The 16313-nt window shown below is 41.2% G+C and overlaps 1 protein-coding gene across 3 annotated transcripts in view; it reads right to left on the bottom strand.

Annotated features, from left to right (window-relative positions):
• Positions 1-16313, bottom strand: part of smg7 (SMG7 nonsense mediated mRNA decay factor) — a 120336-nt gene that overhangs the window by 53088 nt on the left and 50935 nt on the right. For all 3 annotated transcript variants that reach the window (XM_048539249.2, XM_048539251.2, XM_048539250.2), the window contains exons 5-7: positions 14629-14800; positions 6333-6404; positions 1392-1542 (exon numbers count right to left, since the gene is read on the bottom strand). In XM_048539249.2, the coding sequence (XP_048395206.1) occupies positions 1392-1542; positions 6333-6404; positions 14629-14800 (395 nt within the window). The remainder of the gene's footprint in view (positions 1-1391; positions 1543-6332; positions 6405-14628; positions 14801-16313) is intronic.

The following is a 16313-nucleotide window of genomic DNA, read 5'->3' as shown; positions in this document are numbered from 1 at the left end:
CTACAGTTAAAATGACATTCTGATAATGACGATATAAAATGGCACAGGAACCAAAGGAGTTATAAATTAGAATTTCATAAAAATATATCCAGAGAGGAGCAAAATGAATGAATGGTTTCTAACTTTTTTTATACGTGCTTCTATACCAAAATAGTTGTTTCTGCTAGAATTTAAAAATGGAGGGAAAAAGAGTATTAAAAGCATGCTTTGTGATAAATAATAAAGCACAATTTAAAATTCGACAGCTAATCTACACTATGAAACTGTACTCTAATTTGTAGCCTGGGGTGGGAATTTGTATCTTAGTCCTTATCTGTATCTAATCAGTTAGTCTCAATGACTTGTACTGTGGCAGGAGACTTCCTTGAAGGTGGGAGGCTTAAAATAGGTATATCACACATTAGGTTTGATGTTTTACTGGAGATTTATAACATGCAAATATCTTATTAGTCTATACCATGAGCCAGAATTTAATGTGAAACCATTTGAGACTAGCAATGCTCACTGCTAACTATGTACTAATCAGGCTTCAATTTCCATGAAACACAGATATATAGTTAAACACAAACTGGGAAGTTGCTGTCTAACGCTAGTTTGAACGTGTCCATCTTCCTGAACGTACACTGTAGGTATGGGACTTAATTGCTTGCAGGAACTTAGGATTTGATCAGCTGAACCCAAATACCACTAATGTGATAAACCTTAAATACAGCAAAACAACCTCTCTGGCACTGAAAGTCAACTTTTACAGACAGGAAATCACATCCTTCCAGACTTTAATTGTAGACGTTTTGACTGTTACACAATTTCTACGGTCTTTTTCTTCACTTAACCTAATCTTTTCCCTTAATTATTTTGCTCTTGATTTGACATTTGAATATTCCAAGCTTAAACCCATTCCTACGTCAACTTTATCCTAACTAATGCTGGACATAGGAGTTATCCTAGTTCCATACAGCTGCATTAAGGTTTAAATAGTATAGCAACTTGCATCAGAGGGTAGTTTATCACCCAGGCATCTGTGATCGTCACTGAGCCTGCTGTCAGGAACAGGTGTCATTGAACCACCTGTAAAAAGGAAACTGTTCCAATTAGCACAGTGGATCGGATGCTGGATCATATCTGGGTAAAGTTTTGCATCTGGATGCTTTAAAAAAGATCCGGGTTTAAAGTTGGCTTCTGAGGTTAAACTTTGGTCTCCTCATTCAGAGATGCACAACTGCATTTCCTGTTCACACAGGCCTATACAACTTAAACAGTCAGCCACTTACAATCTCACATGTTGTATAAATGAAATGGGAAAGGTCAGGTCCAGCAAATGGCAGGCTGTATTCACTTGCCAGCTACAATACATTCCAGTCAGTGATACCTTAATGCATTTTTTTGCTCACCTCTCCAGTGCTTTAGAAAGCGCCTTCTGTAGATTAGTGGAAGCAGCTGGGAAAGGAAATTTGACAGCTATACTTCTGCAATAGTAGAAAATGGTTGTAAGATGATCACCTTTAGAGGAAGCCAGAATGGCCAGCTGATTGTATGGCTGCCCTGAAATGGAAAAAGTGACATCATAATTAAAAATATGGTCCCTTGCTACAGGGTTTGCACTTGGGCTATTTCTCATTGTTTTGATAAACAGTAACCACAATATTTCTAATACCTATAATCCTCTAGCCGGAAGTTCTTTTAACAAGTTAGATTCAGAATCACTGATGAAATTTCAGTAACAGCATTATTTGCATCACCGTCTCTTAGAATAATTCCACCTGATCTTAGTGGCTATTCATGACTTAATACCATTTGTCATTGGGTCTCCTATTTAATTGTCAATTGAAGCTGTTTTGACAACTGTCAGTTGCAAAAGCTATTTCCGAAACATCAATTTATTGTCTTCAAAGGTATTAATTAAACCACACGTCTAGCGATTCCTGACATAGTACTAAATCTGATGGTACAAAAAATATGTAATAGCACATACAATATTCTATCAACATAAGGTTGATGGCACAGGCTCTACTTACAAATTTGATACAGAAGGTGGAATTTGCTATGAATCTTGTGAATAATATATTCTGCTAAAGAGGAGGATCCCAAAATCAAAACAGTAAGTAGTGTGTAGGGTTCTCAAGATGGAGATATATTCAGAAACACTTTCTCTTGAATCATTCACAAGATTTTGATGTGTTCAAGTGAATGAACTCCTTGCACGGACTGAGCTTGAACTAAATGCATTTCAAAACACGATTAACATAGATTTGGATGTGGCACATCACAATGGGGTCTGCAGGGATGCATTTATTTGCAACTCATTCTCTATGTATAATGTTGCCTTTCTCACTTTGTTTGGTTAAGTAACCAATAGCCTTGTTCGTTGACTAAAACAGTACGTTCAAAAGTTACCTCATGATAAAGAAAATACTGTAAAGTTACAAGAAAGTTTGATTATACTCATCTTCTAATTGATGATTTTGCTATGCAACTCTAATTATGACATTGACAATGCTCAAGTAAAAGCAAATCTGGGAGTAAAAAAAAGTGATGGGGAAACTCAATACGTTTGGCAGCATCTGTGTTGAGTCCAGTGTGACTTTCCTTTGGTGTTTAATGTTGTCAACTGGGGGGTTGGGTTGATGGGAAGATGACAGCTAGGGGGAACAGATTCTGAGGACTCCCAAAGTAAAAGACAGAGGCAATGTTGGGGTAATAATACCCAACTCTAGAAAGCAACTATGACAGAAGTGCAGATAACACTCATGATAAATGCAATGCAATACATATCATCTAATGGCCCCAACCTGTGACATGGAGGTTCTACATCAATTTTAACTGCCAAGATAGCAAAGAATTAGACTGAATTTATGAGTCTTAGTTATGAAATTTTAGTTAAGCATTTTAGTTATACTTTAGTTAGATTACAACTATTTCTACTGAATCCAAGAAGCTGCCTCACTCTAGGATTTCTTTTGACGACAAAGCACCAGAATCTTTTACATACGCCCGGTTCTCCGTTAACAAACAGGATGACCCTTCAAGAAGCTCTCTCTTTGTCAGGAAAGGATGCATTCAACTACTTAGTGACAAATTTACAGCCGCTGGTGCCTTCTGTCACCACCGAAAGCTTAAGCTGCTTGTAAGTGATATTTCCTTATGTGCTGTCACCGGGATTTGTGTGGTTTCTTCAGAAGATTTACATACTACTTGCTAGAAGTAGGCTCTAATCAGCCAGTGAACAGTAATACCGACAGCCAGAACCTGAACTTATTGGATAAAAATTCAAATTGAAATTGGTGGTAAAGATGCATGGCATTGATTTGTTATGCTTTTCCTGCAGCTTAAGTCAATGCAAGTGTACTTTACATACATAACTTCTAGTCAGTCTCCTGAATGGTGTTAGGTACAATGAATTGAAAAAAAATTCACAAGCAAAAGATACATCCACCTTGGGCCTTCAAAATATAAACGGCCAGATCACCACAAACTTGTATCCAAACAAAAAATTAAGGGAATGTTTGCTATCAGTATGGCTGTGCTTTTCCATAAATACTATTTAGTAGCCGGGGGGGGGGGGGGGGGGGGGGGGGGGGGCTTGCTGGGAGTACAGAGAGAGTGGACCAAGGTATCTCAGAGTGAACGGTCCTTGTGGAAAGCTGACAAGGGAGGAGAGGGGAATGTGTATCTGGTGGTAGCATCCTGCTGGTAAGTGGCAGAAATGGCAGCTAAGGATCCTTTGAAATGTGGACAGAGGTGGGACGGTAGGTGAGGACAAGAGAGACCTTGTTGCTGTTGTGGGCCGGAAGAGGGGATGAGGGTTAAAGTGTGGGAGATGGCTTGGATCCAACTGAGGATCTGTCAACTAGGATGCTGGGGAATCCTCGGTTGAGTAAGGTGGATATTGCGAATACCCTCTTGTTGAGGTTGGCATCATCAAAACAAATGCAGACACAGAATGGAATACAGTTTTTATAGGAAGCAGGGTGTGAGGATGTGTGGTCAACGTGACCTTGGGAATCTGTTGGTTGGCATGGACACTGGTGGCCAGCCTATCCCCAGAAATGGAAACAGATGTCAAGGAAAGGGAGGAATCAGATGGACTACGTGAAGGTGAGGGCGGGGTGGGAAAGTGTAAGCAAAACTGATAAACTTTGCCAATTTTGGATGAGAGGGAGAAGTAGCACTGATGACATCATTGCTAGAGAAAGAATTGTGGGTGGGGGCTGGAATAGGACTGGAACAAGGTATGGTTATGTACTCCACAAAGAGACAGATACCCAAGCAGGTACCCAGGGAAACAGCTTTGATCTGAAGAAAGTGAGATGAGTTAAGAAAGAAGTTGCTCAGGGTGAGGACAAACTCAGCCAGGCAGAGGAGGCTGGTGATAAATGCTGACAGATCAGGCCTTTCTCCCCCAAGAAGCAGAGACTATACTGTAAAGGAATTGCATGTCTATAGTAAACAGGAGGGAGCTAGAGCCCGCAAACTGAAAATTCTGAAACTGACATATAAAGGACGGTGTCATCATGGATGTAAACGGGAAAGGACAGGACAAGGAGAGAAAAAAAAATCAAGTCGAGTTAGGAAGAAAGGTGGTCAGTGAGGCAGTAGCCAGCAGAAACAACGGGTTTGCCCGGACAATCCTATTTGTGGATTTTGGGAAGGAGGTAGAAGCAAGCTGTACAGGGTGGGGAGACTATGAGCTTGGTGGCGATGGGAGGGAAGGGAAAAAAAAAAATCACCAGATGAAATGAGGTTAGTGACGATTGTGGACATGGTGGCCTGACGTTCCATGGTGGGATTATGGCGAAAGGGAGATGGGAGGAGGTATCGGAGAGGTGGCACTCAGTCTCTGCAAATTGAGATCAGTCCATCAGACAACAACAGCACCAGCCTTGTCAGCAGGCCTGATTACAAAGTCGGGTTTGGATCTGAAAACAGAGTGCAGAGTGCAATCAGTTCACAGGGAGATACTTTGGAATGGGGCGGGGGGGGGCATATTGAGGCGGCCAATCATGTTGACAATTCTATGAATAGGTGCAGTGCAGGTAGAAGGCCAGAGGGAGGGGTCAAGGTGGAGGGATCATGTTGGAGGCAGACAAAGAAGTCTGTGGGTTACGGAGAGGACTCTTGTCCAAAGAAATTGGCAAGGTGGTGAAGGAACAGTTCAACATCATGTCATGGTTGAAATTCATTAAGATAGGGACACTGATAAAACCGAGACTGTTGCAGAATGCAGAAAGTTAAGCAGAGAGCAGAATGTCAGAAGATAGTAAATACTTGGCAGGAAGTGCAGTCGGGAAGGGGATGGAGTCAGAGGGAAAGGATGGGAGATAGAAATACCCACGGCCATCCGGACCCTGTGTTGATGCATCTTGTTTTCCTTTATGGCCGAAGAGAGTTTCTTGTTAGCTTCCAATGAGCCTGAGAATGAAGTGGAACTGGGGAGCAGTGCAGCTCTAAGCCACTGTGAAGTGGTGCTGTTGGAGAGAGAGGTCTAGAGTGCGCACATGATGACGCATGGCACTGATTGTGGATCGAAGGATGTAGTGAGAATAGTTGTCCGTGGAAAACTGAACACAGATAGCCGTGACCCTGGGCAGATTCAAAGCATGAAGCATGAAACTTCAGTTGAAATCCACTTGGGGTAAGTCTGAGCTGGAGTTGTACAGTCAGTGAGGAATGTAAAATAAAAACCGAAAGAACTGCAGATGCTGTGAATCAGGAACAAAAACAGAAGGTGCTGGAAAATCTCAGCAGGTCTGGCAGCATCTGCAAAGAAAACATCAGAAGTAATGTTTCGGATCTGAGGAAGGGTCACCGGACCTGAAACATTAACTCCAATATTTTCTTCAGAGATGCTGCTAGACCTGCTGAGCTTTTCCAGCCACTTCTGTTTTGTTACAAAGGAATGCAACGTGGCTGTGGAAATGAGTTTTATCAAATACCTTGTCAAACACAAGGTATGACGGCAAAATTAATGATGCTTGACAAGAAAAACACATTGAAACAGAAATCCTGTCAGACAGAAGAGAAGAACTTCCAGTCGGACATGCCTGGAAGAGACGTGGCAGTGAGTTAGATCCTAGTTAAAAATCGAAAGAACTGCAGATGCTGGAAATCAGACACAAAAACAGAAATTGCTGGAAGAGATCAAAAGATCTAGCAGTGTCTGTGGACAGAAATCAGAGTTAATGTCACTGATCCAGTGACCCTTCTTCAGAAAATAGGATATAATGTTCCTTTTATAGTGCTGTACATGACTAACAATCTCAATTTTTTTTAAAAACACAATATAAAAGTGACATAGGGATCAATAACATTTTATAAAGACAGGCTGATCTCACCATTTGAAGGGACAAGTTGAGCTGCATGCCTGTAGTAGGACTCAGCCTGGCTAGTCTGATTTCTGTATCGTGCTGCAAGTTAAACCATAGATAAATTAGTGAACTACATCTTAAAAATAAATCAGATGTCTGAAAAAAGAAAGTGCCGATTATCTCACAATAGCTGCTTGCTCATTTTCTTTGCATATTATACAGTTTTAGCTCTCATCCAACAATGGTTAGGAACGCCTTCATTAACAGTGAAAACTTTTATCCACATGCATTAGCAGATTGATTGCAATGCAGTTAATTGTAAATAGAATGATCCACTGCCAAGTTATGGTGAAAGCATGCAATATTTGTTTTTCTGTTGACCAAATCTGATCATTGCATTAGGATTAGTGCTCACACCTGAAGCTAAATTTTTAATGCAAGGAGACCTATAGCAGGAGATTTGCTCCCAAAATAATATCAAGGGTAGTGTAAAGCAAGGTCATCAACTGCCTCATTTTTGGTTCCCACTGCAACTTAACAAAAAGACAGGCCAGGATACAAATTTAAGATTTCTGTTTAAAAAGGTGACCACACTGAAATTTTTGTCATTTAAAATAGGGAAAGCCAGGATGGGATAGCAATTTTTTCCCACTTTGACCCCCCAAAGCTAATAGAGTATTTTTAATCAGGTACAGCAATGTCTATGCACAGAGCAACTCTACGATTTTCAGCTTCGTCAGCAGAATACCTGGGATCGAAGAGGCAAGGTGTCTCTTCTTGCAATGCATAAGACATGCGTATGATACTGTCCAAGGGACTATTTGTTAATTTTTGTTTGACATTTTTTGCTTAGTGTATAATCCTGAGCCTTAAAATCTAAGGAACAACTTCCATCAATGCATACTACATTGCTTTCTTTCATTGGTCACATCAAATCATTCCATGCCATTCAGATTACTACCAGAATCTAGCTAAATTAGTTCACTTTGTGGCTTATAATCAAAAGCTAGAAAGGTTTATCCTGGTTTTGGCTCCAAAACTAGAGCTCAGGAGAATGGAACTCCAGGTTCCACATGGTAGACTGGTTACCAAGGTTAAATCACATGAATTACATGGAGTACTATCCATTTGGATACAGAACTGGCTTGAAGGGAAAAGGCAGAGTGTGGTGGTGGAAGGTTGTTTTTCAGACTGGAGACCTGGGACCAGCGACGTGCCACAACAATCGATGCTGGGTACACTGCTTTTTGTCATTTATATAAATGATTTGGATGGGAATATAGAAGGTATGGTTAGTAAATTTACAGATGACATGAAAATTGGTGAAACACTGAACTGCCAAGGTTACCTCAAAGTAAAACGGGATCTTGATCAGATGGACAGGTAGGCCGAGGAGTGGCAGATGGAGTTTAATTTACATAAATATGAGGAATTGTATTTTGGAAAGGCAAATCAGGGCAGGCCTCAGACACTTAATGATAAGGTCCTAGGAAGTGTTGCTAAACAAAGACTTTGGAGCCCAGGCTCATTGTTCCTTGAAAGTAAAGTCACAGGTAGACAGGATAGTGAAACAAGCGTTTGGTATGCTTACCTTTATTGGTCAGTGCATTGAGTACAGGAGTTGGGAGGTCATGTTGCAGTTGTACAGAGCATTAATTAGATCACTTCTGGAATACTACGTTCAATTCTGGTCTCCCCGCCATAGGAAGGGTACTGTGTAACTTGAAAGGGTTCAGAAAAGATTTACAAGGATGTTGCCAGGGTTGCAGAATTTCAGCAAGAGTGAGAGGCTGATCAGGCTGGGGCTATTTTCCCTAGAATGTCAGAGGCTGAGGTATGACCTTACAGAAGTTTATAAAATCATTAAGCGCACAGATAAGGTATTTTCCCCCACGTTAGCGGAGACCAAAACTACAGGGTCTAGGTTTAAGGTGAAAGGGGAAAGATTTAAAAGAGACTGAAGGGGCAACTTTCTTTTTTAAACACAGTGGTGGTGTACATACTGAATGAGCAGCCAGAAGCAGTGGAGGCTGGTGCACTTACAACATTTAAAAGGCATCTGGGTATGTATACAAATAGGAAGGGCATAGAGGCACATGGGCCAAACATTTGCAAATAGGACTAGATTAATTTACGATATTTGATCAGTATGGACGTGTTAGACCGAAGGGTCTATTTCCATGCTGTACAACTCTATGACTTGATCCACTAAGTTTACACAATCTAACAGGTCATAGTTTGCTGTGACAAAGCATTCAACCGCATGCGGTGTTAGTTTGACTTCTCACACACACATTAGGATTTTTTTTTACATATTTGGCATGGCTGCTAAAAGCATACAGTTGGTTCTGCTATAACATGTGCTCCTGCAATACAAGTTGGCTATAACAAGCTATGACGAATAAGGGAACACTATTTCTAAAATATGAATTTGTGTTGGCTAATAATGTGATTCTATCAGCACAACGAGGCTACAACTTAGATCAAATTTTCAATTTAGATGAGACAGGTTTATATTGGAAGTGAATCTCACTAAAAACCTACATTTCTATGAATGAACTACAGGCTCCAGGCGTTAAGGTGACAAAGGATCTTATGACAATGCTGGATGAACACAGTAGGCCAAGCAGCATTTTATGAGCACAAAAGCTGACGTTTCGGGCCAAGACCCTTCTGAAGGGTCTAGGCCCGAAACATCAGCTTGTGCTCCTAAGATGCTATTTGGCCTACTGTGTTCATCCAGCTCCACATTTCATTATCTCGGATTCTCCAGCATCTGCAGATCCCATTACCTCTTATGACAATGCTGCTGGGTGCCACTGCCAGTGGAGACTTAAAGCTTAAGTCTATGGTAGTATATCACACTGCCAACCCACAAACCTGAAAGGTTACCTTTAGTCTACACTAAGCAAGACGGGTTGGATGATATGGCAATTTTTTTCTGACCTTGGAATATGTCTTTAGAAGGTATTGCAGGTAAATCGATTTGGATTTCAAGATTCTCCTCATCCTGGATCATGTGCCAACCAACCTCCCACCACTGATGAGCTTTCTGAAGACATCAAAGTGCTATTTCTACCCTCAAACACAACTTCTGTCCTTCAACCCATGGACCAGGGTGCAATAGCAGCTTTTAAAATTTTATTATTTAAGGTGCACATTTAAGAGGGTGATTGCAGCCACTGAAGGGGATAAGGACAGTGTTCCTCAACTCAGAGCTTTAACATCAAGAATACAATTGACATTATCTCAGAGGCCTGGGGTGATGTCAGTAAGGGCTGCTTGCATGCAGTTTGATGGATGCTTCTCCCAGATTTTTTTTAACAAGCTTTTAAAGGCTTTGATTGGTCATAGGAGATGACAAGAATCAAAGAACATTGTGTTGATCTTGCAAAGCAACTTGTTTGAGAAGTGGAGACTGAGGATGAAGAGCTGCCCAAGTCCCACTGTGAAGACCCCTCTACAGCTGATCTATAACTTGTTGCTGAGGGGGAAGTGGAAGCTGGGGATGAAGATGAAGCAGTCCGGGATGCAGCACCACGAGAGTTTTCCACTTCTGTTTTGTCTTCTATCCTGAGGGAAATTAAGAAGCAGTTGCAGTCCTGAAGAGGACAATGATCACAATGCAGAACGCAACAGGGTGGCAGTTCATGGAATAAGATCTCATTTGGCACCTTATGAAAAGCTTCTTCACGAAAGAAGAAAAAGGACAAAGCAGCAAAAACTGGATGTCTTTTTTAAGCCAATTCTCCAAAAAAGTCAGAAGACAATGAACCACAGCCACCCACTTCTAAATTAACTATTTTTCACCCTAGCACTGCAACCACAACTGCCCCTGTACATGATGACGACGACAACAACGCTTAATCCCTGCATTAACAACAGAACAACCTCAAAACTCTCTGCCCTATCAAGTCATCTTGATTTCTTTTCAAGGTAAGGATTAAATTTACTTTTATTTCATTATTAGGCATGAATTAAAACTTTATTCAAACTGTACTATCTGGTGTTGAGACTTTTGAATGTTTGAGTGAATTTGAGGAATACGTTTTGGTGGTCTGCCCCTAACCCCACTTTTCCAATTGGCCCCATTATTTCTATAGCATGATTTTCTATAACACGATGCTGTGCGGGGACACAACTATCATGCTATAGCAAAACCAACTTTATACTGTAATGCTGCAGTAAGTGAAACTGGATGGTAGGAACCTCAGTAAGGAGGGAATGGGACTGTTTATTTCCTTATCTGGATTTAAGGATTGAGAAATTAACAGTGCAAAGATAAAGGAGGAAGGGTAAATTAAAGAGTCACTTGATAGCACAGAACTTGTGTTGCTTAAAAAAAAAAGCAGACATTTTGTCAAAGCTTTTTGTTTGCATTCATCAGGAATTTATATTTTTGCGAATTGTCAAGGGAAAAACCCAAAATTTATAGTGCGTGAGAGGGCTGACTGGTTGCCAAGTGGACACTCGATTGCTAAAGACACTGCCACGGAGAATGCACCCATTAATCTTGATTGACAGTTAACCGTCAGGCTTTGTTTAAATTTTAAACCAGACAGATTGATTCTGGTCAGGATATTGCCTGGAAAAATGAACCAGTTGATGGATGTCACTTATTATTTCAGTTCAAGATACCCTCCAAGTGTAGAATTTAACAACATGTCTCTTTTAGATAGGTAAATATAAATAAATCTATATTGAATATAATTTACAGTTTTCCCCTTATGCTTGCCTACTTTGATAGTTAAAACGACAATCTTGGTTGCAAGAATAATCAACTCCAGAATATGCCACTAGTTGACATATTTTCCAAAAGCAGCACCTTAGTTTCAAGGAAAAGCTGATATTAACAGCATCAGCATACACAGAACCATTAAAACCAGATCCAAAAAAAAAACTATGCCCCGGACTGTTCTTCTCCCTGCTCAGTAAACAACTCAAGGAAACAGCAAAGTAAGATAAAAAGGAAGGGGAAGAAGCATTAAAATATGCTTGTGTTTATAGCACTGACTTCTCAGCATGCTTTAGAACTATGCTATAAAATCTGCTGTATTAAAAATGGTGTTTGGGACCTCCAACTATACAATTAGAAAAGTTACAGCTCTGATAAATCACAGTCCTGTACAAGCTTCAAAGAAGCTGAATGTCAGCAAAAAAAAAATTTAAAGCAGAAGCTATTTTATAAAAACAATTGTGGAAAATGTTTGAGCAATGCACAATGCTTTTATCTCCCAGCTGTTCTGTCCTCCAGTTCCATTTCATGCTTCAGCTCATTTGACATTTTAACCACAAACCTTTTCTTTTTCTTTTGGGTATTAAGGAATGCCAAATGCAACAGAATGGTACCCACACGCCTCTAAATTGTTCCTCCCCTCTTTCATCCAACTCCATCCCTCCCTTCAACCCCACCTCATTAGGCATTTAACATACTTCTGACATGTCATCTCTTCTTCCAAAGCCACCCCTGCCTTGTCGCCCAGACCATGAACCCCAATGAGCATTATGCTACTGCTTCCATTACTGTCACTAACCTCATCTCATCTAGGGATCTAAGTTTAAGCCGAAGAGCAAACGGTTTACAGATGCGAGAAACCGTTTTTTCCAATTCAAGAGTGGGAGATACATGGGCTATGCTGCCAGAGGTGATGGAGGGAGGCAGGTACTCTTGCAACATTTACAAAGCATCTGGATGAGTGCTTAAAATGCCAGGTAATATTAGACTCTGGACAAAGTGTGGGTAAATGGGATTAATGTAGATGGGCAATTGGTGCTTGACCCAGACATGGCGGGCTGAAGAGCTTCTATGCTGCACAAATCTCTGACACCATTCTGTTCTCCAAGGTTCACAGTTTCGGTCACATGTTCTAATGATCCACCTTCTGCTCGGGAGCCTCAGAAATGTCCACCTTTTTTAATCAACCTAGGATTCCCCACCAAGGTTGACAGGGCCCTTAGCTGTGTCTGACCCACTTCTTGCCCTTATGCCCTCATCTCTTGCCTTCCTTCAACAACAGGGACATTCCCAACCTGATCCTCACTTAATACCACGCCAATATCCAATAATAAGCCATCATTCTCACCAACTCCAGCAGGGTGCCAATCACCAGATCCTATTATTTTCCCCTCCCTTGTGAACACTGCACAGGAACCATTCGCTATAGGACACTATGGTCCACCCCTTCTCTTCCTTTGTATCTCCTCACACCACCACGGCACCTTCCCATGCAAATTGCAGAAGGTGCCAATACTTCTTTACTTAGCTTCACTTTCTTCACTGATCCAAGGCTACAGACACATCTTGCAGGTGAAACAGCAATCTATCTACACCTCATTCAATGTAATCCACTACATTCATTGCTCACGATGATCTTTAGATTGTGATGACAAAATGCAGACTATGAGTCTGCTTTGCCAAACATTTATGTTCTGCTTGTAAAAATGACCCTGAGCGTCCAGTCATCTGCCACTACAACACATCACGTTTCCATGCCAACACCTTTGTCTCAGGCCTGCTGCAGTGCTCCAGTGAGGCTCAATGCAAGCTGAAAGAACACCACTTCATCTTCTGCCTGGGAACCTCACAATCTTCAGGATTCAACACTGAGTTTAACCACTACAGAACGCAATACTTTCCTCTGTTTTTGTTACCTACACCCACACCCCAATGTCCTACTTGCATGGTTGTCCCCAGCACAGCCAACCTATTTTTACATCTCGCTAGCACCCGAACCAGCATTTATTTCTCTCGTGGCTTTTCATTAGCAATCTCTGTTTGCCTATCCATCTCTCACTGAGCACTACCTCCATGCACTGTGTTGATTATACCTCAACCAGGCATCAGCATAAATACCACCCTTTCCCAACTATTTTCAGTTCTGACTAAGATTCTCTAGATTAGTTAACTATTTTCACTGTCTAAATGTTGCCAGGCCTGCCAAGTTTCTCCACTCTGTTTTTGTACACAATGTTGCAATGGCCTATAACAGTTATTTATAATCTTTGTGAAGATGGAGCTTTTAGATGAGCACTGTTTTAAATATCAAAAACAATGTACAAACCACATTACACATTAACAGGTGGTCCGAAGCCTATGAGGGGTGAATGGTCTAGAAAGCATATCAGAACCATGGATAAACTGCAAAAACAGAAATTGTTGGGAAAACGCAGCAGGTCTGGCAGCATGTGTGGAGAGAAAGCAGAATTAACGTTTCGGGTCGAGTAACCCTTCTTTGGAAGAGATTGTGGCTGGGAAAAGGTGAAAAATATGCCAAAGGAGGAGTGGAGGAAGGAGTAAACAATAGGTAAGGATGGAGCCCAGAGAGGGACAGAGACCAAGAGAGATACAAACAGTTGGGCAGGGAAAGGAATAGGTAAATGTCAACCAGGGAGAATGAATTGCTGCTAAATCATTAGTGGCTGACAACGGGTTGTTTGTGGTAGGAGCCCATTTGATGAGAAGGTCTGGTGTGTGGGAGTTGGGTAAGGACATGGGAGAAGGTGCTCAAACCCTACAAATCATTGAAGTCTATATGGATCCTGAAGGCCGCAGGGTTCGCAGGCAGGAAAGTACAGAAGGAGGTGCTGTTCTTCCAGCTTGCGCTGAGTTTCACAGTAGCAAGCCTAAAACAGAAATGTTCAGCCAGGGAACACAGTGGTGTTAAAATAACAGGCTACTGGAAGCTCAGAATCATTTTTGCTCACAGAATGTAGGTGTTCTTCAATTAACATCTGTTTCGGGCTTGCTGCAGTGCTCCTGTGAAGCTCAGCAAGTCCTGGACGAATAGCACCTCATTTTCCCCTTGGGAACACCACACCCTTCAGAACTCAACACAGTTCAACAATTGTAGGGTACGAGCACGTTCTCATGTTCGTACCCCAACCACACACACCAGGCCTTCTCATCGCATGATTTCAGCCAATAACGATCCACTTTAGCTGCTTTCATTCTTCCGGACTGACCTTTACCCATTGCTTTGACTGGCCAATTGTTTGTCTCTCCCTGGGCTCCATCGCCAACTATCAATCACTCCTTACACTCTCCTAACCCTTTCTCTAGCATATATACCGTTTCCCAGCTAAAATCAGTTCTGAAGGGTCACTGGGCCCGATGCATTACCTCTGCTTACTCTGCACATATGCTGACACACCTGCTAAATTTTTCCAGCAATTTCTGTTTCTGATTTCCACCATCCGCAGTTCTTTGGTTTACTTCCCTGGATATACTGCACCTGTTTGAAATTCAAAGTAATTTACACAGAAGGAAACAAGGTAATTCATCTGAATTAGCATCAACTGTTGCTGCAAACTCTAATTGACATACCTATGTCTCCAAGATGTACAAGGCAATGCTGGCAAATATAAGAGCAAGAGCTGGGTTGCGGCTTCACAATTCCACTGGTGCTGCATTGCTTATTGCTGATGATTCCTAGCTGTGACGATTTTACACGGCAAGGAAGGTCCACATTGAAGACTGTGCACAACTCCTGCAGCAACTGAAACAAAAGAAATTCCAAAGCACACAGAAAAAAAGGATAATTTTATTCAAAGTATTCCCCTACATGCAGAAACCTAATTATGGAACATAATAACTAGAAGGGTACTTTTTGAGTACTGTATCTAGTTCTGGTAGCCCTGCTATAGGTAGGATATTACTAAATCAGAGTGGATTCAGAAAAAAGATTTAACAGGATTGGAGGTTTGATACAAGGATAGGCTGGGACTTTTTCAACCAGAGCGTAGGAGTTTGAGGGGTGACCTCAGACATTTATAAAAACATGAGAGGTACAGATAATGCGAAAAGCAGAAGGCCCTTTCTCCAGGGTAGGGGAGTTCAAAACTACAGGAAATATTTTTCAAAGAAGAGAGGAGGAAGATTTGAAAAGAACATTATGGTCAGCTTTTTCCTTAATGTGATTTGTATGTGGAATGAACTGCCAGAGGAATTGGTAGATGCAGGTACAGTTCCAACATTTAAAAGACATCTGGATAGGTACACAAAGGGGAAAAGTCTAGAGGGGTATGGGCCAAACGTGGGCAGGTGGGACTAGTTTAGTTTGGGAAACTTCACAGGCATGGATTAGTTGGACTGGACAGGCTGTTTCCATGCTGTATGGCTCAAGGCAATTCAGCTCCTTGTGCTTACTTTGCCATTCAACATGATCATGGCTGATCTCATCTTGGCCCTTTCATGATCCTTAGAGAAGAAATTACTCCTTGTCTGTTTGAAACCTGTTCCCCTCATCCTTGACTAAGATATCTCATTGTAGGCTGCCCCAGAAGGGGAAAAACATCTGCTCCACACCTAGTTTGTCAATCCTGTTGAACATCTTAGATACCTCAACTAGATCTCCTCTCATTCTTTCCTTACTGCTCTTTCTTCATAAGACAAACCCTTGTATCTCTGGAATCAATCTGGTGAATCTCCTCCGAGCTGCCTTCAATGCAACTATATCCCTCCTCAATTAAGATGACCAAAACTCTATGCAATACTCCAGGTACAGTCTCACTAATGCCTTGCACAGTTGCAGCAACACTTCCCTACTTATATCACTAAGAATAAAGTATAAATGTCAAAATTCAATTTTTTTTCCTTATTACCTGTTATACCTGCATACTAGTTTGCTGCAATTCATGCACAAGGACACTCAGGTATCTCTGCAGCAAAGCACTCTGAAGTTTCTCCCCATTTAGAAATCAAATTGCCTTTCTATTCTTCACACCAAAATGGATAACCTCGCATTTAATCACGTTAAACCCCATTTGCCAAATTTTGGCTCATTCACCTAACCTATCCACACATATATGCAACTTTTTTGCTCTTCATTACAACTTATTTTCTCTCTCATTTTAGTGTCATCTGCAAATTTGACCGTAGCGCCATCTATTCCTGCATCCAAGTCAGTAATATAGATTATAAATATTAGGGCATGAAAGAACAAATCCTGCAACACTCCATTGATTACATCTTGCCAACCAGATAAAGATATTTATCGAGACACTCTGCTT

Source organism: Stegostoma tigrinum, chromosome 8 (genome assembly GCF_030684315.1).
Source record: "Stegostoma tigrinum isolate sSteTig4 chromosome 8, sSteTig4.hap1, whole genome shotgun sequence".
Lineage (NCBI taxonomy): Eukaryota > Metazoa > Chordata > Chondrichthyes > Orectolobiformes > Stegostomatidae > Stegostoma > Stegostoma tigrinum.
This window is presented reverse-complemented; position numbering and strand designations above follow the sequence as displayed.